Source organism: Triticum dicoccoides, chromosome 4A (assembly GCF_002162155.2).
Source record: "Triticum dicoccoides isolate Atlit2015 ecotype Zavitan chromosome 4A, WEW_v2.0, whole genome shotgun sequence".
NCBI lineage: Eukaryota > Viridiplantae > Streptophyta > Magnoliopsida > Poales > Poaceae > Triticum > Triticum dicoccoides.
In genome coordinates, this window is record NC_041386.1 from 136,240,483 (window position 1) to 136,267,754 (window position 27,272).

A 27,272-nucleotide genomic window follows, 5' to 3' on the forward strand; every position below is an offset into this window, starting at 1 on the left:
TTTTTTAGGATCACGCGGGTATCTTGGAATCATTCCGATGGTTTTGTGACGAGAACATTGTTCTTGGTGCCTCCTGTCATTTAGGGGTTGTGGCAGTGTCCCAGGGAGTTGAGCTCCGAGGTGTTGTCGTCACAATTTTATCGTTGCAGTTCTGGAATACCTGAGTTTAGTTTCGCCGACATCGAAAATCTCTTTTATGCAGTTGTTGGTGAGATAACCTCGATGCCACCCAGTACTGGGGCGGGAGTTCGGGAGTATTGCCATAACTTGTATAACGGATGCTTTTCGAAGGTTGAGGTAGATGATTTCTGAAGGTTTCTTGGTTATGTGTTGAAGGATGGATACAGCTGGATGTAGGTGCTAGTTTTGGGTGAGATATTATGCTTCCCCTGTATCCCCAACACCTGATTGCATAACCGGAAAGGTTCGGGAGTTTCATAGGTGGGAATTCAAGTAGCTCGTAGGATATCTTTTCGACAGACGTATGATGTGAAATTGGGGTTCGATGTCTAGTGGTCCGCCTATTCACGGTTGGTTTTACAGTGGTCTCGTTGTGTCTTAAAGAGTCCTTGGCTATGCCGACTCAGGGACGCTTCGTATGTCATGTGCACTGCCTTGTACATGATGGTGTTGTACGATCGAGCCCGTGTAGGCCCCACCACAAAAACTTCGGACGAAATCTCTATCATATGTTTGTTCTGGCTTATACTGCAAGCCAATCCTTTCTTTTGTTTTCAGTTGTGGTATTCGAGTTGCTTCAATGTCAAATGTTGATTCCATACCTTTCCTAAGTGGTGTTCTCACATTTCTATGTGAATGCAAATCCTTCATGACAATCGAGGTTGTCATGTTAATTCTTTTTCAACCGGTGTGTTTTCTCTTCAAGTGAAGCCGATCATTGCAACATCCGCAAGATCAAGTATCAGTTTTTTCTCAACGGTGTTTGTTTCATCCATCCCCAAGTTGCCTTTGTTTTCCCGCCCACCCACCCTTTTTCTTCAAGGAATCCGATGTCTTAATCAAGTATCCTTTTATTCTTGTGAAGTCTCTCTATTCCTTTTCCGTCAATCCGGTGATACTCATGAAGATTCTAACAGAACCTCAAGTTAGTCATTCTTCATTCTTTTCTTCTCCAGTGGATTCAATTCAAGCTTTCGGTGTAATCATATTCTTTTCCATATTTCTAATACTTTCTCATGCCGGTGCAATTCTTAATCATTCACCTCTCGCTACTCAATTGTTCCGGAGTGCTCAAGATATCTCGAAGATTCGTGTTACCACTCTGCAGTTGTTCAATATCTTCGAGGACGTTCTCTCATTCAAGTATTTTAATTCAACGGGTGCAATCTCTCTTTCGAGTAATCATTTCTACGGTGTTTCTTTGAGTGAGCCCTAACCCACAGGTCTTTTCCCAGGATCTTACCTGACTCTTCTTATTTTTCCGGAGCTTCTCAAATTCTTTTCTAAAGTTTGACGTAAGAATGAATTATCATCAGTCTTATCTTTTTTCTCCAATTTCCGTCGAATTCTTTTCATTGTTGGCTCAACCTCTTCGTTTTTATTCTTCCGGAGTGTCTAAATAATTCATGGTGGTGTTTCTCGTAGTCGTTCTCAGATTGGAAGACCGAAGAAGATTTTCTCTCAATCTTGCTCCATTCTCTTCAAGATTCGTGGTTCTAGTTCAAGGCCATCCTCTCATAATTGTTTTCGATTGTCAGAATTCTTTTCACCCATCCGGAGTAATTCAGAGTATTTTCAGTTTGATTCTCCGGAGCCCACCATCTCATAATTATTCATTCCCAGCTTTCACTTATCGTTCTCCTAATCTTACCGGTGCATCGATCAATTATCCTCTAATCAGTTCTTGATCTCTTCGTTCTCATGTAACTAAATCCCCTCAAGCTTCTTCGTTCATTTGCTAATTCTTCCCGGTGTTTCTTTATCTTTTCTTCGTTCATTTTCAATTCTTACGGTGGTTCGTGCAAGATTCCTCTTCTTTCGTTATCATATCAATTCATCCGTTGTTTCGATTCTACCGGTGATTCGTTGAAGACCTTACCAAGTTTGCTCCATATCTATCTTAATCCTTTTTCAACGAGAATAAGTAGTATGCCAAATCCGTTGCTTGTCATCAATTAAATTGGTGAAGGATAAGCATAATGTAATTCCTTATTCTTGTTTCATCGAGTAAATTCAATTCCTTATTCCGGAGGTTCATCTTATCTCACTCTCAGTTCAAGATGCTTCATCTTTCTTTTCCGGAGTTCCTAGCTTTTCCACATTATCTCGTCGCGAAGCTCCTTCTAAATCTTTACAAGGTTTCACCTTGAGTTTTCAACTTCTCCTTCCTTTTGTTATCCTTTTGTTTACCAAAGTTCTTCATGGAGGTTCTACATGTTGGTTCATCAAGGACGTAATTCCTTCTCGAGATGTTCATTGAGATTCTTTTCAGAGGAACTCAAGCATTCTTGATCTTGCAATCCGGAGTGCAATTCTTTATTCCGTACCATTTAAGGTGGTGCTATGTCATTCTTGATAATTTGAGTTCATGTTTCATGATTCACATGTTGTTAAGAATGAGATATTTTAAATCCATCAACCTCTTCGTTGGAGTTATCTTGGGTTATATTTCACCTAAAACTTTCCCTAAGGATTGTTGCTAATTATGGTGCTTATAAATGATCCAAGTTCTTCACTTATCCTCCCGGTGAAATATTTCCTCATCTCCTTGTTCATATCAATCCAATCAAATATTTTCCGTAAGTGGCAAGTTGTCACCTCATAATTTTGAGATGTCTTCTATAAGTCCATATCAAGTTTATCCTTTACGTTGTTGTTTTTTCCAACAACTCCGTTCGACCCTTCTCCTAAGGATGCCTTTTTCAAGCTCATTCGAGATAGAAGATATTGTTCTCTCCTCCGTTCATCCCATTCCATTCTCTCTTTTCTTCCGGAGGCATTGTGATGTTGCTCTCTTCAACCCTCCTTCTTGTTCTTGTTAGGACCTTGTTCTTTTCATGCTTATCCATTTAACCGGAGTGTTGTGCCCTCTGCTCAAGTTCTTTTCATCTTATCAAGCTTCATATCACTTTTCAACTAGAGTGGTTTCAATTTCCTTCTTGTCCTTTGTGCTCGTCATTCTTAGCTTTGCAATCTCAAGGTTTCCATAATGTTCCTTGTTCCTCTTTTCCAGCGGAGCATTTTCAACTTTGTTCATCTTTGTGGCATTCCTCCTTTCTTTTGTTCAACCTCGACAGGTTCTTTGGCTTCATTCGTTTGTCAAAAAAGCAACTTAGTTTTACCTTTTCTCTTCCTTTTCCGTTTCTCTCCGGTGTCATCCTAGATCTCTGGACGAGATCCTCTCGTAGTGGTGGAGTGTTGTGACGCCCCAAGACCGGAGCTACAGATGCCTTCCATGTTTCCGAGTGTTGTCGTGTGATTTGTTTTGGTTCATTGCATCATGTGCATTGCATCATGTCATCATGCCATCATGTCATCATGCCATCATGTCATTTAATTATTTTTTCTTAACTCAACTAAACAAATGGCATGGATCTTTGATCCATTTAAACCGAGGGAATTCACATGGTGATTCTCTTTACAACATATCCTCTCGATATTTAGAGAGCTATAGTAAATATTCCAATTATTTGGATTTACTGCAAACACATTTGCAAAATATCCCAATGCCTTTGTTATCTTAATTCTTGGTCTCCAATATGGCCATATATTTCTTTCATCATATTCCGGAGCTCCACCAAAAACCTCAACATTTTTGGACCTTCCTAACCCTCACTTCCTATTCGAATCATTTGAATTTAAATCAAATGAGTTTGAATTTAAACTTTGAAAAATGGCCACTCCATTTTTCGTGGACCATGCACATTTTTACAAGTCCGCGAAAATTATCCCAGTGCCCAAATTCCTTCTCCAACCTTTTATTTCTCTTATTTATGCCTTTGCTATTTGCTATTTTTGGCAAATAAAAGGAAATGAGAAAGAGAGTAGGAGAGAGAGTAGCCCAGCAGGCCCCTGGCCGTTTTCCTCTCCATTGGGCCGGCCTCCCAAGGCCCACTCCCCAGCTAACCCTAGCGCAGGGAGAGAGCCCATCTCCTCTCCCTCTCGATCCCATCTCTCCCTCGACCCCTTCCCGCACCGCCGCCTCTCCCTTCGTCCCTCCCAGCACTCAATCCCCTCGCGCTTCTCTCGATCCCGCATGTCTCCCCCTCCTCCTCTTGCGCCACCAGAGGAGACCCTCTCCTCGATCCTCACCCTCCCCTTGGCGCTGCCATGCCGGCCTGCGACGCCACCGCCGAGCTCCACCAGGACCACGTCGGCCTCTCCTCCTTCCTCGTCCTGCCTCTGCCTCCAGCCGTCGCCAGCGAGCAGCTCTCCTCTTTCGTCCATGGCGGCCGCCGCTCCTGTCAAGTCCCTCGTCCGGATCCGTCAAGCCCCGCCGCCTCCTACTACTTTCTTCCCTCGCAGGAGTCGCGTCAAGTCATGTTGCTGCCCTGCTTCACCGTCTTCGCCAGCGCTCGTCGCCGCCCCGCCGCCCGCATGGCTCCAGCCTGCAGCCGCTGCTCCCTGCGTCGAGGAGTCGCCGCGCCAAGTCCCTGTGCCAGGCGCCTCCGCCTCTGCTCCGCCTTGCTGCCCCGACGTGCCTCGTCCTCATCGCCTTGCCGCTCCATGCCCATCGCTAGACCTCCACTGCTGCTCCCTGCATCGGTCCTAGGGCCGACCCTCTCACCCGCGAGCACTTCCGGCTGCTGCTGTTGTCGCAATGTCCCCGAACAAACGGCTACCTCCATTTGGATTTCGTCAAGTTACGGTTCAACAAGTGTACCCCTACGTGTTGGTTACCGCATCGGACCGCCAATTTCGACTACCGCACGGTTACGCCAAGTTCATCTAAGAAACATGTACATCTACTCCGTCAAGACCTGGACCGACAAGTACCCCAACCTCATGTGTACAACGACCGTCGCCGAAGACCCGGATAGCAAAACGTCAAGTACCTATGACCGAAGAACGCCATGTACCTCTCCGAAAAACGAACATGTACCACTACGTCCGAGGACCTCGAACCCGTAAAGTCCGACAATGATTGTGCACAACTACCGACGACGTGCATGTTGCCAAGTACCCTATCCGGATCATCATGTTCCACTACCGTCGCCGAGATCGCGAGAACCTCTACCGTCGACCCTAGAGCATGCGAGAACGTCTACTTCCACTACCGCCGTCGCGAGAACGTCTACTTCCCTCTACGAACGAGAACCGTCCCCTTTGCACGCTCCGAAGGTATAACCTCGAGACGACGTCCGTGAACGAATGCTTGCGATGTTTGAGATGCTCGGGTTTTGCACCGTGTCCAAATTGTCACTCGTTTCCTTGTCGCCAACTCATGGGACACCCGGTAACCGGGATCACCCCACCATATTTTGCACGCTCCCGCCACATTTTCTTTTGCACCGACGTCTCAATGAGTTGTCGGAACCGGAACGTTGCCGTGGTACCGTTTCGTTATCATTGTCGTGGCACCCCTTTCGTTTCCGCCACGATGACAAATGCTTCATATAATGCTCTTGTCAACATTTTCATAAAACTTGCATAAACTTGCACATGTCATTCTCATCATGATAATAACATTTAAATGGTTAAAATTGTTTTTTGCTTTAAATTACTAATGCATATGGGGATTTACCGGGTTTGTTGTTTGTTATATCCGGCCCCATTTAAATTGTTTAGATGGTATAGATTTTTTATGCTTCACCTCTTGTCATGTTAACCAACCTTTAATATTGTTGAGTACCTAACTGGGAGTGAACTAAATAATTGATGTGGTGTTCCGTCAATATGCAACTCGTTGCATATTGAGCTCCACTTAATTTGTAGGATTGTTTGTGCACTTTGCCATGCCATGAATCTTTAAACCGGACATGCATCATACTTGGTTGTGCATCATGTCATGTTTATGTGGTGGATGTTTTACTATGTTGTTTGCTTCTTTCCGGTGTTGCTTCTTCGGGTTAGTCCCGGTAACGTTGCATTTGTGAGGATACGTTGGCTACGTCCGTTTGTCTTCTTCATGGACTCGTTCTTCTTCCTTGCGAGATCTCAGGCAAGATGACCATACCCTCGAAATCACTTCTATCTTTGCTTGCTAGATGCTCGCTCTTTTGCTATGCCTATGTTGCGATACCTACCACTTGCTTATCATGCCTCCCATGTTGTTATGCCAAGCCTCTAACCCACCTTGTCCTAGCAAACCATTGTTTGGCTATGTTACCGCTTTGCTCAGCCCCTCTTATAGCGTTGTTAGTTGCAGGTGAAGATTGAAGTTTGTACCTTGTTGGAACATGGAGATGTTGTTCCTTGTTGGAACATGTTTACTTGTTGGGATATCACAATATCTATTATTTAATTAATGCATCTATATACTTGGTAAAGGGTGGAAGGCTCGACCTTATGCCTGGTGTTCTGTTCCACTCTTTCCGCCCTAGTTTCTGTCATATCGGTGTTATGTTCTCGGATTTTGCGTTCCTTACGCGGTTGGGTAATAATGGGAACCCCTTGACAGTTCGCCTTGAATAAAACTCTTCCAGTAATGCCCAACTTTGGTTTTACCATTCACCACCTAGCCTTTTCTTTTTTCTTGGGAGTCGCGCTCCTGAGGGTCATCATTATTTTACCCCCCCCCCCTCGGGGCCAGTGCTCCTCTGAGTGTTGGTCCAACCTGTCAGCTGCCGGTGGCCACCAGGGGCAACTCTGGGCTGGCCTACCCGTACCTTGGACAATCCGGTGTGCCCTGAGAACGAGATATGTGCAGCTCCTATCGGGATTTGTCGGCACATTTGGGCGGTGTTGCTGGTTTAGTTTTACCATTGTCAAAATGTCTTGTAACCGGGATTCCAAGCCTGATCGGGTCTTCCCGCTAGAAGGAATATCCTTCGTTGACCGTGAGAGCTTGTGATGGGCTAAGTTGGGACACCCCTGCAGGGATTTGAACTTTCGAAAGCCGTGCCCGCGGTTATGGGAAGATGGGAATTTGTTAATGTCTGGTTGTAGAAAACCTGAAGTTGACCTTAATTAAAATACATCAACCGCGTGTGTAACCGTGATGGTCTCTTTCCGGCGGAGTCAGGGAAGTGAACACGATGTTGGAGTTATGCTTGACGTTGGTTGTTCTAGGATCACTTTTTGATCATTGTTGTTCGACCGTGCTTTTGCCTTCTCTTCTCGCTCTCTTTTGCGAATAGGTTAGCCACCATATATGCTAGTCGCTTGCTGCAGCTCCACCTCATACCTTTACCTTACCCATAAGCTTAAATAGTCGTGATCGCGAGGGTGTAAGATTGCTGAGTCCCCGTGACTCACAGATACTTCCAAAACCAGCTTGCAGGTGCCGTTGAACCGAGCAGGTGATGCAACCAAGCTCAAGGAGGAGCTCGATGAAGATCTTGTCCTTTACGTTGTTTCGTTCTAGTTGATCAGTAGTGGAGCCCAGTTGGGGTCGATCGGGGATCTGTGTAGCTTTTGGGGTAGTCTTCTTTTATTTTGGTTCCGTAGTCGGACCTTGATTGTATTTGGATGATGTAGTGCCTTATTCATGTAATTGTGTGAAGTGGCAATTGTAAGCCAACTATGTATCTCTTTCCCTTATGTATTACATGGGTTGTGTGAAGATTACCTCACTTGCGACATTGCTTTCAATGCGATTATGCCTCTAAGTCGTGCTTCGCCACGTGGGAGATATAGCTGCATCGAGGGCGTTACAGCCCAAATAAAAACAAAAAAAAAGAATGAGAGAAAAAGAGAGAAGGGACAATGTTACTATCCTTTTTCCATAGTTGTGCTTCAAATTAGCACCATGATCTTCATGATAGAGAGTCTCTTATTTTGTCACTTTCATATACTTGTGGGAATTTTTGATTACAGAACTTGGCTTGTATATTCCAATGACGGACTTCCTCAAATTCCCTAGGTCTTCATGAGCAAGCGAGTTGGATGCACACCCACTTAGTTTCTTTGATGAGCTTTCATACACTCATAGCTCTAGTGCATCCGTTGCATGGCAATCCCTACTCACTCACATTGATATCTATTGATGGGCATCTCCATAGCCCGTTGATACGCCTAGTTGATGTGAGACTATCTTCTCCCTTTTTGTCTTCTCCACAACCACCATTCTATTCCACCTATAGTGCTATATCCATGGCTCACGCTCATGTATTGCGTGAAGATTGAAAAAGTTTGAGAACATCAAAATTACGAAACAATTGCTTGGCTTGTCATCGGGGTTGTAATTGATTTAAATTTTTTGTGTGATGAAGATAGAGCATAGCCAGACTATATGATTTTGTAGGGATAGCTTTCTTTGGCCATGTTATTTTGAGAAGACATGATTACTTTGTTAGTATGCTTGAAGTATTATTGTTTTTATGTCAATATTAAACTTTTGTCTTGAATCTTATGGATCTGAATATTCTTTCCACAATAAAGAGAATTACATGGATAAATATGTTAGGAAGCATTCCACATCAAAAAATTTGTTTTTATCATTTACCTACTCGAGGACGAGCAGGAAGTAAGCTTGGGGATGCTTGATACGTCTCAAACGTATCTATAATTTTTGATTGTTCCATGCTATTATATTATCAACATTGGATGTTTTATATGCATTTATATGCTATTTTATATGATTTTTGGGACTAACCTATTAACCTAGAGCCCAGTGCCTGTTTCTATTTTTTCCTTGTTTTTGAGTTTTATAGAAAATGAATACCATACAGAGTCCAAACGGAATGAAACCTTCGGGAGAGTTATTTTTGGAACGGAAGCAATCCAGGAGACTTGGAGTAGACGTCAGGGAAGCTTCGAGGAAGCCACGAGGCAGGGAGGCGCGCCCTACCCCCTGGGCGCACCCCCACCCTCGTGGGCCCCTCGTGGCTCCCCTGACCGACTTCTTTCGCCTATATATGTCCATATACCCTAAAAACATTAGAGCACTTAATAGAGCGGGAGTTCCGCCGCCAGAAGCCTCCATAGCCACCGAAAACCAATCTAGACCCATTCTGGCACCCTGCCGGAGGGGGAATCCCTCACCGGTGGCCATCTTCATCATCCCGATGCTCTCCATGACGAGGAGGGAGTAGTTCACCCTCGGGGCTGAGGGTATGTACCAATAGCTATGTGTTTGATCTCTCTCTCTCTCTCGTGTTCTTGAGGTGATACGATCTTGATGTATCACGAGCTTTGCTATTATAGTTGGATCTTATGATGTTTCTCAAGGAAATATGCCCTAGAGGCAATAATAAAGTTATTATTTATTTCCTTATTTCATGATAAATGTTTATTATTCATGCTAGAATTGTATTAATCGGAAACATAATACATGTGTGAATACATAGACAAACAAAGTGTCACTAGTATGCCTCTACTTGACTAGCTCGTTGATCAAAGATGATTAAGTTTCCTAACCATAGACATGAGTTGTCATTTGATTAACGGGATCACATCATTAGGAGAATGATGTGATTGACTTGACCCATTCCGTTAGCTTAGCACTCGATCGTTTAGTTTGTTGCTATTGCTTTCTTCATGACTTATACATGTTCCTATGACTATGAGATTATGCAACTCCTGTTTACCGGAGGAACACTTTGTGTGCTACCAAACGTCACAACGTAACTGGGTGATTATAAAGGTGCTCTACAGGTGTCTCCAAAGGTACATGTTGGGTTGGCGTATTTCGAGATTAGGATTTGTCGCTCTGATTGTCGGAGAGGTATTTCTGGGCCCTCTTGGTAATGCACATCACGTAAGCGTTGCAAGCAATGCAACTAATGAGTTAGTTGCGAGATGATGTATTACGGAACGAGTAAAGAGACTTGCCGGTAATGAGATTGAACTAGGTATTGAGATACCGACGATCGAATCTCGAGCAAGTAACATACCGATGACAAAGGGAACAACGTATGTTGTTATGCGGTCTGACCGATAAAGATCTTCATAGAATATGTAGGAGCCAATATGAGCATCCAGGTTCCGCTATTGGTTATTGACCGGAGACGTGTCTCGGTCATGTCTACATTGTTCTCGAACCCGCAGGGTCCGCACGCTTAACGTTACGATGAAAGTTTCATTATGAGTTTATATATTTTGATGTACCGAAGGTTGTTCGGAGTCCCGGATGTGATCACGGACATGACAAGGAGTCTCGAAATGGTCGAGACATAAAGATCGATATATTGGACGGCTATATTCGGACACCGGAAGTGTTTCGGGTGATTTCGGAGAAAACAGGAGTGCTGGAAGGGTTACCAGAACCCCCCGGGGAAGTATTGGGCCTTAGTGAGCCTGAGGGGAGAGAGAGGGCAGCATCCCAGGAGGTGGCGCGCGCCCTCCCATGAGGAGTCCGAATTGGACTAGGGGAGGGGGGCGCGGCCCCTCTTGCTCTCTCCCTCTCCCTCTCTTTCCTTCCCCCTTCTCTCTTCCTAGTTGGACTAGGAAAGGGGAGTCCTACTCCTACTAGGAGGAGGACTCCCCCCTCCTTGGCGCACCCCAAGGGCCGGCCGGCCTCCCCCCTTGCTCCTTTATATACGGTGGCAGGGGGCACCTCTAGACACACAAGTTGATCTTCGTGATCGTTCTCTTAGCCGTGTGCGGTGCCCCCTCCACCATAATCCTCGATAATATTGTAGCGGGTGCATAGGCGAAGCCCTGCGACAGTAGAACATCAAGATCATCACCACGCCGTCGTGTTGACGGAACTCTTCCCCGACACTTTGTTGGATCGGAGTCTGGGGATCGTCATCGAGCTGAACGTGTGCTAGAACTCGGAGGTGTCGTAGTTTCGGTGCTTGATCGGTCGGGCCGTGAAGACGTACGACTACATCAACCGCGTTGTCATAACGCTTCCGCTTTCAGTCTACGAGGGTACGTGGATAATACTCTCCCCTCTCGTTGCTATGCATCACCATGATCTTGCGTGTGCGTAGGAAATTTTTTGAAATTACTACGTTCCCCAACAGTGGCATCCGAGCCTAGGTTTTATTCGTTGATGTTATATGCACGAGTAGAACACAAGTGAGTTGTGGGCGATATAAGTCATACTGCTTACCAGCATGTCATACTTTGGTTCGGCGGAATTGTTGGATGAAGCAGCCCGGACCGACATTATGCGTACGCTTACGCGAGACTGGTTCTACCAACGTGCTTTGCACACAGGTGGCTGGCGGACGTCAGTTTCTCCAACTTTAGTTGAACCAATTGTGGCTACGCCCGGTCCTTGCGAAGGTTAAAACAGCACCAACTTGACAAACTATCGTTGTGGTTTTGATGCGTAGGTAAGATTGGTTCTTGCTTAAGCCCGTAGCAGCCACGTAAAACTTGCAACAACAAAGTAGAGGACGTCTAACTTGTTTTTGCGGGGCATGTTGTGATGTGATATGGTCAAGACGTGATGAGATAAAAGTTGTTGTATAAGATGATCATGTTTTGTTGAAGTTATCGGCAACTGGCAGAAGCCTTATGGTTGTCTCTTTATTGCATAAGATGCAAGCGCCAAATAATTGCTTTACTTTATCGCTATGCGATAGCAATAGTTGCAAGAGCAATAGTTGACGAGACGACCATGTGACGACACATTGATATAGATCAAGATGATGGAGATCATGGTGTCATGCCGGTGACGATGGAAATCATGACGATGCTTTGGAGATGGAGATCAAAGGCACAAGATGATGATGGCCATATCATGTCACATATTTTGATTGCATGTGATGTTTATCTTTTATGCATCTTATTTTGCTTAGTTCGACGGTAGCTTTCTAAGATAATCTCTCACTAAATTTCAAGATAAAAAGTGTTCTCCCTGAGTATGCACCATTGTCAAAGTTCGTCGTGCCCATACACCACGTGATGATCGGGTGTGATAAGCTCTACGTCCATCTACAACGGGTGCAAGCCAGTTTTGCACACGCAGAATACTCAGGCTAAACTTGACGAGCCTAGCATATGCAGATATGGCCTCGGAACACTGAGACCAAAAGGTCAAGCGTGAATCATATAGTAGATATGATCAACATAGTGATGTTCACCATTGAAAACTACTCCATTTCACGTGATGATCGGTTATGGTTTAGTTGATTTGGATCATGTGATCACTTAGATGATTAGAGGGATGTCTATCTAAGTGGGAGTTCTTAAGTAATATGATTAATTGAACTTTAATTTATCATGAACTTAGTCCTGGTAGTATTAGCATATCTATGTTGTAGATCAATAGCTCACGATGTTGCTCCCCGTTTAATTTTTATATGTTCCTAGAGAAAACTAAGTTGAAAAATGTTAGTGGCAATGATGCGGATTGGATCCGTGATCTGAGGTTTATCCTCATTGCTGCACAAAAGAATTATGTCCTTGATGCACCGCTAGGTGACTGACCTATTGCAGGAGCAAATGCAGACGTTATGAACGTTTGGCTAGCTCAATATGATGACTACTTGATAGTTTAGTGCACCATGCTTAACAGCTTAGAATCGGGACTTCAAAGACGTTTTGAACGTCATGGATCATATAAGATGTTCCAGGAGTTGAAGTTAATATTTCAAGCAAATACCCGAGTTGAGAGATATGAAGTCTCCAACAAGTTCTATAGCTAAAAGATGGAGGAGAATAGCTCAAGCAGTGAGCATGTGCTCAGATTATCTGGGTACTACAATCGCTTGAATCAAGTGGGAGTTAATCTTCCAGATAAAATAGTGATTGACAGAATTCTCTAGTCACCATCACCAAGTTAGTAGAACTTCGTGATGAACTATAGTATGCAAGGGATGACGTAAATGATTCCCGAGCTTTTCATGATGATGAAATCGATGAAGGTAGAAATCAAGAAAGAGCATCAAGTGTTGATGATTAACAAGACCACTAGTTTCAAGAAAAGGGCCAAGGGAAAGAAAGGGAACTTCAAGAAGAACGGCAAGAAAGTTGCTGCTCAAGTGAAGAAGCCCAAGTCTGGACCTAAGCCTGAGACTAAGTGCTTCTACTGCAAAGGGCCTGGTCATTGGAAGCGAAAATGCCCTGAATGTCTAGTGGATAAGAAAGATGGCAAAGTGAACAAGGGTATATTTGATATACAGGTTATTGATGTGTACTTTACTAGTGTTTATAGCAACCCCTCGGTATTTGATACTGGTTCAGTTGCTAAGAATAGTAGCTCGAAACGGGAGTTGCAGAATGAAGAGAGACTAGTTAAGGGTGAAGTGACGATGTGTATTGGAAATGGTTCCAAGATTGATATGATCATCATCGCACACTCCCTGTACTTTCGGGATTAGTGTTATACCTAAAATAAATGTTATTTAGTGTTTGCGTTGAGCATGAATATGATTGGATCATGTTTATTGCAATACGGTTATTCATTTAAGTAAGAGAATAAATTGTTGTTCTGTTTACATGAATAAAACCTTATATGGTTACACACCCAATGAAAATGGTTCGTTAGATCTCGATCGTAGTGATACACATATTCATAATCTTGAAACCAAAAGATGCAAAATTAATAATGATAGTGCAACTTATTTGTGGCACTGCCGTTTAGGTCATATTGGTGTAAAGCGCATGAAGAAACTCCATGCTGATGGACATTTGGAATCACTTGATTATGAATCACTTGATGCTTGCGAACCATGCCTCATGGGCAAGATGACTAAGACTACGTTCTCCGGAACAATGGAGCGAGCAACTGACTTATTGGAAATAATACATACTGATGTATGCAGTCCGATGAGTGTTAAGGCTTACGGAAAGTATCGTTATTTTCTGACCTTCACAGATGATTTGAGCAGATATGGGTATATCTACTTAATGAAACACAAGTCTGAAACATTTGAAAAGTTCAAAGAATTTCAGAGTGAAGTGGAGAATCATCGTAACAAGAAAATAAAAGTTTCTACGATATGATCGCAGAGGTAAAATATTTGAGTTAAGAGTTTGGCCTTCAGTTAAAACAATGTGAAATAGTTTCACTACTCACGCCACCTGGAACACCACAGTGTAATGGTGTGTCCGAACGTCATAACCGTACTTTATTAGATATGGTGCGATCTATGATGTCTCTTACCGATCTACCACTATCATTTTGGGGTTATGCATTAGAGACAGCTGCATTCACATTAAATAGGGCACCATCTAAATCCGTTGAGACAACACCGTATGGACTATGGTTTGGCAAGAAACCTAACCTGTCGTTTCTTAAAGTTTGGGGTTGTGATGCTTATATGAAAAGGTTTCATCCTGATAAGCTCAAACCCAAATCGGAGAAATGTGTCTTCATAGGATACCCAAAGGAGACTGTTGGGTACACCTTCTATCACAGATCCGAAGGCAAGACTTTTGTTGCTAAATTCGGAGTCTTTCTAGAGAAGGAGTTTCTCTCGAAAGAAGTGAGTGGGAGGAAAGTAGAACTTGATGAGGTAACTGTACCTGCTCCCTTATTGGAAAGTAGTTCATCACAGAAATCTGTTCCTGTGACTACTACACAAATTAGTGAGGAAGCTAATGATGAAGATCATCTAACTTCAGATCAAGTTACTACCGAAACCTCGTAGGTAAACCAGAGTGAGATCCGCACCAGAGTGGTACGGTAATCCTGTTCTGGAGGTCATGTTACTTGACCATGACGAGCCTACGAACTATGAGGAAGCGATGATGAGCCCAGATTCCGCGAAATGGCTTGAGGCCATGAAATCAGAGATACGATCCATGTATGAGAACAAAGTATGGACTTTGGTTGACTTGCCCGATGATCGGCAAGCCATTGAAATTAAATGGATCTTCAAGAGGAAGACTGACGCTGATAGTAGTGTTACTATCTACAAAGCTAGACTTGTCGAAAAAGGTTTTTGACAAAGTTCAAGGAGTTGACTACAATGAGACCTTCTCACTCGTAGCGATGCTTAAGTCTGTCCAAATCATGTTAGCAAATTGCCACATTTTATGAAATCTGGCAAATGGATAACAAAACTGCAATCCTTAATGGATTTCTTAAAGAAGAGTTGTATATGATGCAACTAGAAGGTTTTGTCAATCCTAAAGGTGTTAACAAAATGTGCAAACTCCAGCGATCCATCTATGGACTGGTGCAAGCATCTCAGCGTTGGAATATACGCTTTGATGAATTGATCAAAGCATATAGTTTTATACAGACTTGCGGTGAAGCCTGTATTTACAAGAAAGTGAGTGGGAGTACTACAGCATTTCTGATAAGTATATGTGAATGACATATTGTTGATCGGAAATAATGTAGAATTATTCTGCAAAGCATAAAGGAGTGTTTGAAAGAAGTTTTTCAAACAAAGACCTCGGAGAAGCTGCTTACATATTGAGCATCAAGATCTATAGAGATAGATCAAGACGCTTGATAAGTTTTTTCAATGAGTACATACCTTGACGAGATTTTGAAATAGTTCAAAATGGAACAGTCAAAGAAAGAGTTCTTGCCTGTGTTACAAGGTGTGAAATTGAGTAAGACTCAAAACCCGACCACGGCAGAAGATAGAGAGACAATGAAAGTCATTCCCTATGCCTCAGCCATAGGTTCTATAAAGTATGCCATGCTGTGTACCAGACCTATTGTATACCTTGCCCTGAGTTTGGCAAGGGAGTACAATAGTGATCTAGGAGTAGATCACTGGACATTGGTCAAAATTATCCTTAGTGGAATAAGGATATGTTTCCCGATTATGGAGATGGCAAAAGGTTCGTCGTAAATGGTTACGACGATGCAAGTTTTGACACTGATCCAGATAACTCTAAGTCTCAATCTGGATACATATTGAAAGTGGGAGCAATTAGTTAGAGTAGCTCCGTGCAGAGCATTGTTGACATAGAAATTTGCAAAATACATACGGATCTGAATGTTGCAGACCCGTTGACTAAATTTCTCTCACAAGCAAAACATGATCACACCTTAGTACTCTTTGGGTGTTAATCACATAGCGATGTGAACTAGATTATTGACTCTAGTAAACCCTTTGGGTGTTGGTCACATGACGATGTGAACTATGGGTGTTAATCACATGGTGATGTGAACTATTGATGTTAAATCACATGGCGATGTGATCTAGATTATTAACTCTAGTGCAAGTGGGAGACTGAAGGAAATATGCCCTAGAGGCAATAATAAAGTTATTATTTATTTCCTTATTTCATGATAAATGTTTATTATTCATGCTAGAATTTTATTAACCGGAAACATAATACATGTGTGAATACATAGACAAACAGAGTGTCACTAGTATGCCTCTACTTGACTAGCTCGTTGATCAAAGATGATTAAGTTTCCTAACCATAGACATGAGTTGTCATTTGATTAACGGGATCACATCATTAGGAGAATGATGTGATTGACTTGACCCATTCCGTTAGCTTAGCACTTGATCGTTTAGTTTGTTGCTATTGCTTTCTTCATGACTTATACATGTTCCTATGACTATGAGATTATGCAACTCCCGTTTACCGGAGGAACACTTTGTGTGCTACCAAACGTCACAACGTAACTGGGTGATTATAAAGGTGCTCTACAGGTGTCTCCAAAGGTACATGTTGGGTAGGCGTATTTCGAGATTAGGATTTGTCGCTCCGATTGTCGGAGAGGTATCTCTGGGCCCTCTCGGTAATGCACATCACTTAAGCCTTGCAAGCAATGCAACTAATGAGTTAGTTGTGAGATGATGTATTATGGAACGAGTAAAGAGACTTGCCGGTAACGAGATTGAACTAGGTATTGAGATACCGACGATCGAATCTCGGGCAAGTAACATACCGATGATAAAGGGAACAACGTATGTTGTTATGCGGTCTGACCGATAAAGATCTTAGTAGAATATGTAGGAGCCAATATGAGCATCCAGGTTCCGCTATTGGTTATTGACCGGAGACGTGTCTCGGTCATGTCTACATTGTTCTCGAACCCGTAGGGTCCGCATGCTTAACATTACGATGACAGTTTCATTATGAGTTTATATATTTTGATGTACCGAAGGTTGTTCGGAGTCCCGGATGTGATCACGGACATGAAGAGGAGTCTCGAAATGGTCGAGACATAAAGATCGATATATTGGACGGCTATATTCGGACACCGGAAGTGTTTCGGGTGATTTCGGAGAAAACCGGAGTGCCGGAAGGGTTACCGGAACCCCCCGGGGAAGTATTGGGCCTTAGTGGGCATGAGGGAAGAGAGAGGGCAGCAGCCCAGGAGGTGGCGCGCCTCCTCCCATGAGGAGTCCGAATTGGACTAGGGGAGGGGGGCGCGACCCCTCTTTCCCTCTCCCTATCCCTCTCTTTCCTTCCCCCTTCTCTCTTCCTAGTTGGACTAGGAAAGGGGAGTCCTACTCCTACTAGGAGGAGGACTCCCCCCCTCCTTGGCGCGCCCCAAGGGCCGGCCGGCCTCCCCCTTGCTCCTTTATATACGGGGGCAGGGGGCACCTCTAGACACACAAGTTGATCTTCGTGATCGTTCTCTTAGCCGTGTGCGGTGCCCCCCTCCACCATAATCCTCGATAATATTGTAGCGGTGCTTAGGCGAAGCCCTGCGATAGTAGAACATCAAGATCATCACCACGCCATCGTGTTGATGGAACTCTTCCCCGACACTTTGTTGGATCGGAGTCTGGGGATCGTCATCGAGCTGAACGTGTGCTAGAACTCGGAGGTGTCGTAGTTTCTGTGCTTGATCGGTCGGGCCGTGAAGACGTACGACTACATCAACCGCGTTGTCATAACGCCTCCGCTTTCGGTCTACGAGGGTATGTGGACAATACTCTCCCCTCTCGTTGCTATGCATCACCATGATCTTGCGTGTGCGTAGGAAATTTTTTGAAATTACTACGTTCCCCAACAGTTTCTCCCCCTCTACTCTCTTGTAATGGATTGAGTTTTCCCTTTGAAGTTATCTTATCGGATTGAGTCTTTAAGGATTTGAGAACACTTGATGTATGTCTTGCATGTGCTTATCTATGATGACAATGGGATATCACGTGATCGACTTGATGTATGTTTTGGTGATCAACTTGCGAGTTTCGTGACCTCGTGAACTTATGCATAGGGGTTGGCACACGTTTTCATCTTGACTCTCCGGTACAAACTTTGGGGCACTCTTTGAAGTACTTTGTGTTGGTTGAATAGATGAATCTGAGATTGTTTGATGCATATCGTATAATCATACCCACGGATACTTGAGGTGACATTGGAGTATCTAGGTGACATTAGAGTTTTGGTTTATATGTGTCTTAAGGTGTTATTCTAGTACGAACTCTTGAATAGATCGATCCGAAAGAATAACTTTGAAGTGGTTTCGTACCCTACAATAGTCTCTTCGTTTGTTCTCCGCTATTAGTGACTTTGGAGTGACTCTTTGTTGCATGTACAGGGATAGTTATATGATCCAATTATGTTACTATTGTTGAGAGAACTTGCACTAGTGAAAGTATGAACTTTAGGCCTTGTTTCCTAGCATTGCAATACCATTTGTGCTCACTTTTACCATTTGCTACGTTGCTGTTTTTATATTTTCATATTACAAAAAGCATTATCTACCATCCATATTGCACTTGTATCACCATCTCTTCGCCAAACTAGTGCACCTATACAATTTACCATTGTATTGGGTGTGTTGGGAACACAAGAGACTCTTTGTTATTTGGGTGCAGGGTTGCTTGAGAGAGACCATCTTCATCCTATGCCTCCCACGGATTGATAGATCATCCACTTGAGGGAAATTTGTTGCTGTCCTACAAACCTCTGCACTTGGAGGCCCAACAACGTCTACAAGAAGAAGGTTGTGTAGTAGACATCAAGAACCTTCTATCACTATCCACTGAACAAAATGCCAGCAGTTTCTCACACACAGCTAGGTGCTCACATCTAGAAGCAAATTCGGTAGCAAGGCCTCTCCATTTTGAGCAGAAAATGGTGGCAGGTGCCTACAACAAAATAAATAGGCCTCTTCAGTCAAATTCCTAATTTTCCAACCTGAACCTAACCCTAACCCTAGCTGCATCACCAAGGGGGCAAACCTAACTGGTGACGGAGTCGCCGTCAAACGAGGAGCTCGATAGATCATCCCAGGAGACCATGAGGGCGAGCTGGACTGCGGCTGAAAGCTTGCTGGCGGCGGCGAGCTAGGAGCGGGGAGCTGGAGATGGGGAACACAACAGGGAAACAATGGGCGGGCGCGAAGGGGATTTGAGACAGATTTGATTCAGGTGCCCCTATAGTGTGAGTTAATTAGACAAAACGACAGGGTGTTTTCCGCTAAAGTGCAGGCTACGACCGGTCCGGTCACCTGGCTGCCAATTGTCGCGTTGTGATAGGCCAGGGACCAAATCAACACATTCGGTGCAAGCTGGTGTATGGTGGAGTTGCATTTTACAAATTTCGGACTAAATCATCACATTGCACTGGGGCAGGATGAAATTGCATTTTACAAGTTTCGGAGTAAATCATCACATTCCATGCAAGTTGGGTTACCTAGGGTGCTTTTAACTCTTCCATAATCTGAACTAGCGTGAGAGTATCTCCAGCCGTTGAGCCCCCCAGGAGGTATTTTTTCGCCGCTCGGAGGCTGCCGGCGAAAATTTTGGTCTATGAGTGAAAATGTTTCCAGCCGTGTTCATCCCCAAGCCGTGCCCAGGCCGCGCCCGCCTCAGCCACGGCCGGCCCGGCCTCGCCGCCGAGCTCGCTCCTCCGCACGAGGGTTCGCTGGCCACCTCCGTCCCTATGAGTACAAGTACTCGTGCCCAGCTAGCTAGCTAGCAGAGCATAGCCAATCGATTCAGCTGTGTACGCGCTTGCTAGCTAGCTAGCTTGGCTCGTTTGAGCACAGGCGGCCAGCCACACCGGCGGCGTCCACGCGAACGGTCGGTCAGCTCAAGCATGCTCCGACCGTGCCTCTTCGCTCCTCCATCGCACGCCCTGCATCTTTGGCCCCGGCGTCAACGCGCTCGCTTCGCTGTGGTCGCTTCGTCCTGCGCCTGCATTGGACCCGACTCCGCACAGGTCTGCGCCGCCCCGCTTGGCCTCCGCTCCTGCGCCGGCCGGCTCCGCCCGCGCCTCGGCCGTCTTCGCACTGGCCCGGCCTCCGCCCGAGCCCTCGGCGCCCAGCCACGCCATCTCGCGCGCCCACGTCCGGCCCTGCTCCCGAGCCGGCTGCTGCTCCGAGGTGGCAGGAGCCTCCGTCGACGTGCCCGCCTCATCCCGGACCGGCTGCGCCCCGGTCCTTCGTCGTCGGGTCCCCCGCACCTCCCGCTACCCGGCCCCGTGCCGCGTTGCCTCGCACGCGGCCCCGCTCGTCCTCGCCCGAGCTCGCCCTGCCGCTGGCTTGCCAGCCGCCTTCCCGGACAGCTACGAAGCGGTAGAGAGGGATTTGGGGCTGGCCTTCGCCTCGAGCACGCCGGACGCCGACCACACGCGTCTGAGCTGGACGCCGCTCTGCCCCGCGCCGACGCGCTCCGCGCTCGAGAGAGAGAGGAGCAGGCGAGAGGAGAAAGGTTGTGGGAGGCCGACGGTGGGCCAACCGCAAGAAAAAGGCATCGCCGGCACGCCCAGCTGCTCCCCGGGGGCTGGGTTTGGGATGGGACTGACGGCGTCAATTTTTTCTAAATGCCGTGAAAAGCGAGACTTTAGGGACGTGAGTGGAAGATATTTTATTGCCGGCGTCCAAAAAGTGGCTTTGAGGGCGTCTTGGGGCTGCTGGAGATGCTGTGACGCATTGAAAACAAGGGGCAGATGAACCACACCACGTAGCGGCGGATACCCTGTCCCGTGTCCTTGTTACGTGCGGAAACTTCAAAGGTTGTCGTTATCTCACTTTTCTACTCAAAAAGCAGACTCTGATATTTGCGGTGTGGCTCCCACATAAACGCAGGGCATGCCTTTCGCTTTTATAGGTGATTAAATGGCTGATTGGCCGATCCGTTGCCACGCTGTCCGTCTTTTAGCCGGCGAAAGCAGCACAAGGTGGCAATATCAAAACCCACAAACAAACACAGTAGCTCCAGGAGATGCAGCAGATGCATGTATACGTACGCAGGGCTTTCCTTTGCCGAGAGCAAAGCGCCAAGCCTACTTGCTCCAGAATTAGTACCTGTTTTCTAGAAAAAGGGCCGAACTGCTCCAAAAGTTGCACTACTAGCTACCACTATCAGCTCAATTTCTTACCAAAAGTATCCTATCTGCAAGATTCTGTGTTCATGCATGTAGCATTGCGCTTCTAGATTCCTCAAGGAGCCACTCAGGAGTAGCTCGTGATTTTCAACTACATTGGCAAGCACATTTTGAAAGAAAAAGGCACACACACACAAATAGCTGGGGCAAGCTAAAAATATCTCATGATCTTCTTAGCATTGGCAGGATAGAACACAGGCGATGGCCACAGCTCACAAGTAACTAGTAGGCACAAAACTAAGAACATAACAGAAGAGCAAAGATAAACTGTTCAACATTATTTGATGGCAACGTGCTGCTGGATGCGACTACTAGTGATGCAGGCGTGCTTGGTCTACTGGGGGTTGGGTGGCCTGGAGTTGGCAGCAGAGACCCTGGAGCCCCATTCCAGAAGCTCTTTGCTGGTGTCGTCCTTGTGCGCGATCACCTCGATGAAGCACAGAGAGTCCTTCTTCTCCCCCAGCGCCGTCTCTATCGCCGCCGTCAGCTCCTCCTCGCACTTCACCTGCGCAACACAAAAGCATGCATCAGCAGCAGTTCCGCAAGCTCGCCTCCACCTTCTGATGCTTACATTGGCCTATGCAATGGACAAAAGAATGCAGTGCTTACCTTGGCAGTCCAGCATTTGCCCTCCCCGTTGTGGATGGCCTCCACAAGGGCGGTGTAGTTCCAGTTCTTGATGACATTGTAAGGCCCGTCGTGGATCTCCACCTCGATCGTGTACCCGCCATTGTTGATCAGGAAGATTATGCTGTTCTGTTCGCACCGCAGCATAGTTGACACATCCTGTGCTGTCACCTGCAGACAACGGAATTCCCCGGACGTCAGCACGCAGTGCAAACAGATTGCAGCACGCGGCAGCAGAGATCATCAGATCGAGGGATATCTCACCTGGAAGCTCCCATCACCAATGCAGGCTATGACACGCTTGTCACTCGCCCCTTGCGCGTACCCGAGCAATGCACCCACTGACCATCCAATCGAGCCATACTGCATTTGGAATTCATACCTGCGTGCAAACAACCAACCAACCCTGCTTAATTAGCACAAGACAAGACAAACAAGGAGGAAGTATGCACCATCACAAGATTGTAAGTAGAATCAGGAAAGCTCACCCGCAGCCCTCGGGCAGCTTGAGCTTCTGGCAGTTGAACCAGGAGTCACCGGTCTCAGCGAGCACTGCACTATCACCCGTCAGCATGTCCTGGATGTGCTTGAAGAGCACATTGACACGCAGCGGCTCGTTCGCCTCGCCCTTCAGCGGATGGCCCTCAGGCACGAAGATCCTCTTGTAGTTCTCGTAGGCGGTGGTGTTCTTCTGAACCCGCTTGGCCAATGCAGACAGGTACTCCTTCATCATGACGCAGCCGAATGCCGGGCCGTTCCCGACGATGACACGCTCAGGCTGCACGATGATGGCCTTGTCCTTCTTGAGCAGGAACGAGTAGCCAACAGAGCTGTAGTCGTTGAAGATGGGGCCTGCGAAGAGGTAGGCGTCGGCCGACTCGACGATCTCGGCGCAGAAGGCCGTGCTGACGGCGCCCCAGTAGGTGCCGAGGAAGTGGGGGTGCGTCTCTGGCACAAAGCCCTTGGCCGATGGCATTATAGCATAGGCATAGCCACTGGCGTCCACAAGGTCGACGAAGGCCTTCCCCGCCTTGGCCACGCGCAGTTTGGGGCCGGCGACAAGCACTGGCTTCACCGCCTTGTTCAGGAACTCGACGGTTGCCTCCACTGCAGCCTCGAGCCCCATCTTGTTGCTCATCCTGTAAATTTTCACAACACAGTTCAGTTCATCAGATGGCTTCAAATACAATCATATTACAACAGTACTCTGTTAAGTGCATCGGTCACTTCAGATACAGATAACACCAAAATTCACGATCTGAAATTCTCAACGCTAATGATTCAACTGGGCACATTTTTGTGGTGATAAAATCTTAAGCTCCCAGCACGGAGTAGAAAATTGGGGGGAAACGTTCCATGATCCAAGATAAAGTGTTGGCACAATAATCGGGAAACAAGCCTCTGATCAGATTCAAAGCACTACGTACACGGAAACGAAGACTTGGGATAAGAACAGAGTAGGGGCAGTTGGTACCTGGGGGCGAGGAAGAAAGGGACTGGGTCACGGGTGAAGGTGGGGTGAGGTAGCCCGGGGAGGTTGCAGCTGATGCTGAGGTACACCGGCTTGCTCTCCCTGAGCGCCGTGGCGATGGCCGTGTCGATCTGCTCGTGCGCGTCGTCCAGGTTGGTCACCACCGCCTGAATCGACAAACAAACAGCAGAACAACGAGATCTCGTCAACAAATTAGAGGGAGGAATCGAATGAGGAAGGGGCAATGCATGTTGAGGAAACGCGCGTGCGTAGGTACCTGGTGGCAGGTGACGGTCTGGAAGCAGCGCAGCTCCTGCGAGAAGTCCGGGATGCCGATGGTGTGGTGGAGGATGCGGTTGGTGCCGTAGTCGTTGGAGTTGGGCCCGCCGGCGATGCAGATGACGGGCAGGTTCTCGCTGTAGGCGCCGGCGATGGCGTTGAGCACGCTGAGGCCGCCGACGGTGAAGGTGACCGCGCAGGCGCCGACGCCGCGGGCCCGCGCGTAGCCGTCGGCCGCGTAGCCAGCGTTGAGCTCGTTGCAGCAGCCGACGAGGCGCAGCCCGGGCTCGTCGACGAGGTGGTCGAGCAGCGTGAGGTTGAAGTCCCCGGGCACGGCGAAGACGTCGCTGACGCCGACCTGCACGAGGCGGCGCGCCAGGTGGCGCCCCAGCGACGCCTCGCCTGCGGAGACCACGGGGTGGGAGGACATGATCGGGCACCCCGGCGCGGACGCCGGGCAGCCGACCGCGCCGTTCACCGCCGCCGGCGACGGCCCGTCGACGGAGCCGATGTGGGTGTCCATCGCTGTCAATCGATCGATCGATCCGGGTGGCACACTGGTGGAGTGGGAGCGGCGGCAGAGGGAGGGGACGTGGGGTTTTGGGGAATATTCTACACCTTGGTGGGGATTTTGCTAAGCTGTTCCGTTGACGTGTGCTGGTTTGGTGGTCTTCTGGGAGGGGAAGACGTCCTCCATTTATACCTGGGCTTGGCTTGGCTTGCAGACGGGATGGGGATCGGGGGTTTCGTGGGAAGACGGGGGTGCTCGTGCAAAACTCGCCTGCTTTTCTTCGGCGAAAGGAAAACCACGGGCGGCGGTGGGGACTGGCCCGGTGCGCAGCGCACCCATCCCGGGCACTGCCCGGTGGGGCCGCGCGTCGCGTAGGTGCACGTGTCAGTGGCACGAGGCTAGAATGTGTTCATTAGGGCATGTACAATGGTCGATAAGGTAGTCTTATCTTAAATCTTGTATGTAATTTAGAGATGGCAAAAAAACATGTCTACAATGGGTCATTTCTTAGCCTTATCATCAATAATTAGTTATTCCTAAAAATGTGGTGAGACATATTGTGCTAAGAGATCATCTCTTGCCTTCTCTTAATTAAGAGAAGACAAGCCTTCTCTTATGATTTCTCTCTCATCTACCTCATCATTTATCCTACGTGGCATTGCTAAGATAGAACCATTGTACATGTCCTTAGATTCGCCGCGGGCAATGAATGCTCTTTCGTTTTTGGGGGCGAGATCTTCCCTTCCTTCCCTGGGGGCCGGGGCTGGGGCTGGGCGTGGGACAGCGGTTTCGGTTTGCTGCGCAAGTCGCGGTTTTGGGTCTTGTTTGCTGCGCAAGGTGGACAGGCAGACACTACGTTCAAAAGAAGAAGAAAAAGGTGGACAGGCACACACGGGTCGGACTCGATTCCGTCCGGAACCTGCCGACCTGCCCTGCCTGGTCGGGTGTGCAACGCGGCCGCGGAGGCGAGACCAACTCGTGCACGGACGATGGTGAATCGCACCGCACTGTCATGCTTGAATGCCGAGAGGTGGAGGTCGCCGTACGTCAATGACCTCCGAAAGATACAGTAAACCCAGACACAGACACCCGTGTGTCACTAACATTCTGGACCCAGTCATCGACAAGTCACCAGCCAACCATGCAAGCCACGTCGACGCGAGGTACCTGAATGGTTGGCGTCAACAAATTAAACACTAGTTTTATTACGTATTTGTTTATGCCGAAATCATAATTATTTTAAAGCGCACACACCCTAGGCGACGTTCATGTCTGTTCACAATGTAAGATGAATGCAAGGGTTACAAAAAATTGCAATGGAAATGCAGCTCAGTCAGTTTGTCCAACTATGGGAGCGAGTATAGATGGTGACTCCTACGAACAATAAAGGCATGATCCATGGGACCCTAACTGCTAATCGGGTCTACTCGGCCGCCTTTGCTTATGATGCCCAATTTGTGGCAAGAATTGATAGCCGAAATTGCTCCACACACGATGCTTTTGCCAGATCTATGCACGACTTGGAAATCCAGCGGCCGGTACCCTGCTCATTCATGCGCATGTCCGGCTGGATGTATGTGTTGTCTGTAAATCATCTGAATTCTGTCGTCCGCGTATCACTGCTGATTGATAGCCATAGACTGGCCAAGGTGCGGAGGGGCAAGATGGAGAGGAAGGTAAAATTTTACTTATGGTTGTTTCTCCAAAACAGAAATTGGACGGCGGATCGACTACGAGTAAGGGGATTGCCGCACAACCACTTTTGTTGTCTTTGTGACCAAGAACAGGAGACGCCCGGTCACACACCTTGACCTGCTGCTTTACGAAAGAAGTCTGGATGCAGTTCCAACAATCTAATGACAGGATTGGTGTAGTGGCTTCTTCGACAACATCCATTGAAGAATGGTGGTCTAGGTTGTGCACAGGCGGCAGGACCAAGGAAAAGGTCAGGGAGGAGATCACCCTCGCAACTTACATTGCGTGGAATATTTGGAAAAGAAAGAAACCGCAGGGTTTTTCAGCACAAAGAGTTGTCGCGATCGCGCTTGCTAGACTGATTAAAGATGAGATCAAGATGTTCTACGAGGCCACAAGGGCGGTGGCTGCCAGGGGCACGTAGACGTAGGCTGGGATCTTTCTCTTTCAGGTTCTTGTACATGAGTTTCTCGGTGCCCGTTGGGTTTCCCCCTTGGCTTAACTGAGTTTTTCTAAAACTTCTATTTTTTAATGTAAAAGTAGAACTCGTGTTGTTCAAGTCAAAAAATAAATAAATCATAAACACACCTTTTAACTTTTTTGAAAAAAAATAAAGAGTTCCATGAAGGACGGGAGCAAAACTAAAATCCTCACTCTCTCGGGCACGTGTTGTCATTTCTGTTTGCAAGTAGAGAACATAAGAAGTACCTCGGCGGGATCAAATACATGACAAATTGCCAGACATTGTGATCGTCCAGAGGCATTTGGGGCAATGTGTGGAAGAGTGTGCGTTATCAATGTGAAATGGATCCAAAGGAACCCCCTCGACGACTAGTAGCCTGTGCATGCTGTTTTCAATTCACAGAAAAAAGAAGAAATAATTTCGGGTAAACCTCGTGCAACTATACATGCGCAAGTTAAGCTATGAGATATGCCCCTTGTCAAGTGATGTGGCACTAACTTGGCATGTACAACATGCTTTTGCCCTAGCTACGTGTTAGGATAATGTTGGTGTTAATTAGATCCATTAGCAAGAAGGTTGGAGCCCACTCCCGGAAAAGAAAACAAGAAGATAGGAAGACGACTGGACAGTGGAGCCGCTGCAGAGAAAGCAACGTGGGAACTGAAACAGCGTCGGCCGCCCTATGCAAACCCAAACCTCCCACGGGTTTCGTCCTTTCCGCCCTCAGCTTGAAACCTGGTTCCAAAGTTCCAAGTGCTTCGCTCCCAGACAAAAGAGGCGCCTATGCATGTGCAAACGTGCAGGAGTCCGCCACGAACGACTCACGCGTCAGCATTTGCCCATGATGTAACCGCTGATGCCTTCGATCGCTGCCTCTCGCTGCCAGTATATGAAAAGGACACTTCGCTAATTTTAAAAATCTCGTCGACAGTAGCTTCTTTTGGCGCAAAAAATAAAGAAAATACATCCTGGTCGGACGATCCATAATGAACAAATTT

The 27,272-nt window shown here is 46.8% G+C and overlaps 1 protein-coding gene across 1 annotated transcript; it reads right to left on the bottom strand.

Moving 5' to 3' along the window:
• Nucleotides 1–21,370: 21,370 nt before the first annotated feature.
• Nucleotides 21,371–24,279, bottom strand: LOC119285408 (pyruvate decarboxylase 2). The gene is made up of 6 exons (XM_037564677.1): nucleotides 23,604–24,279; nucleotides 23,330–23,493; nucleotides 22,344–22,994; nucleotides 22,120–22,237; nucleotides 21,838–22,026; nucleotides 21,371–21,733 (listed from the first exon to the last, which is right to left on the bottom strand). The coding sequence occupies exons 1-6, from the start codon at nucleotides 24,126–24,128 to the stop codon at nucleotides 21,563–21,565; spliced, it is 1,818 nt and encodes a 605-aa protein (XP_037420574.1). The 5' UTR covers nucleotides 24,129–24,279; the 3' UTR covers nucleotides 21,371–21,562.
• Nucleotides 24,280–27,272: the final 2,993 nt, after the last annotated feature.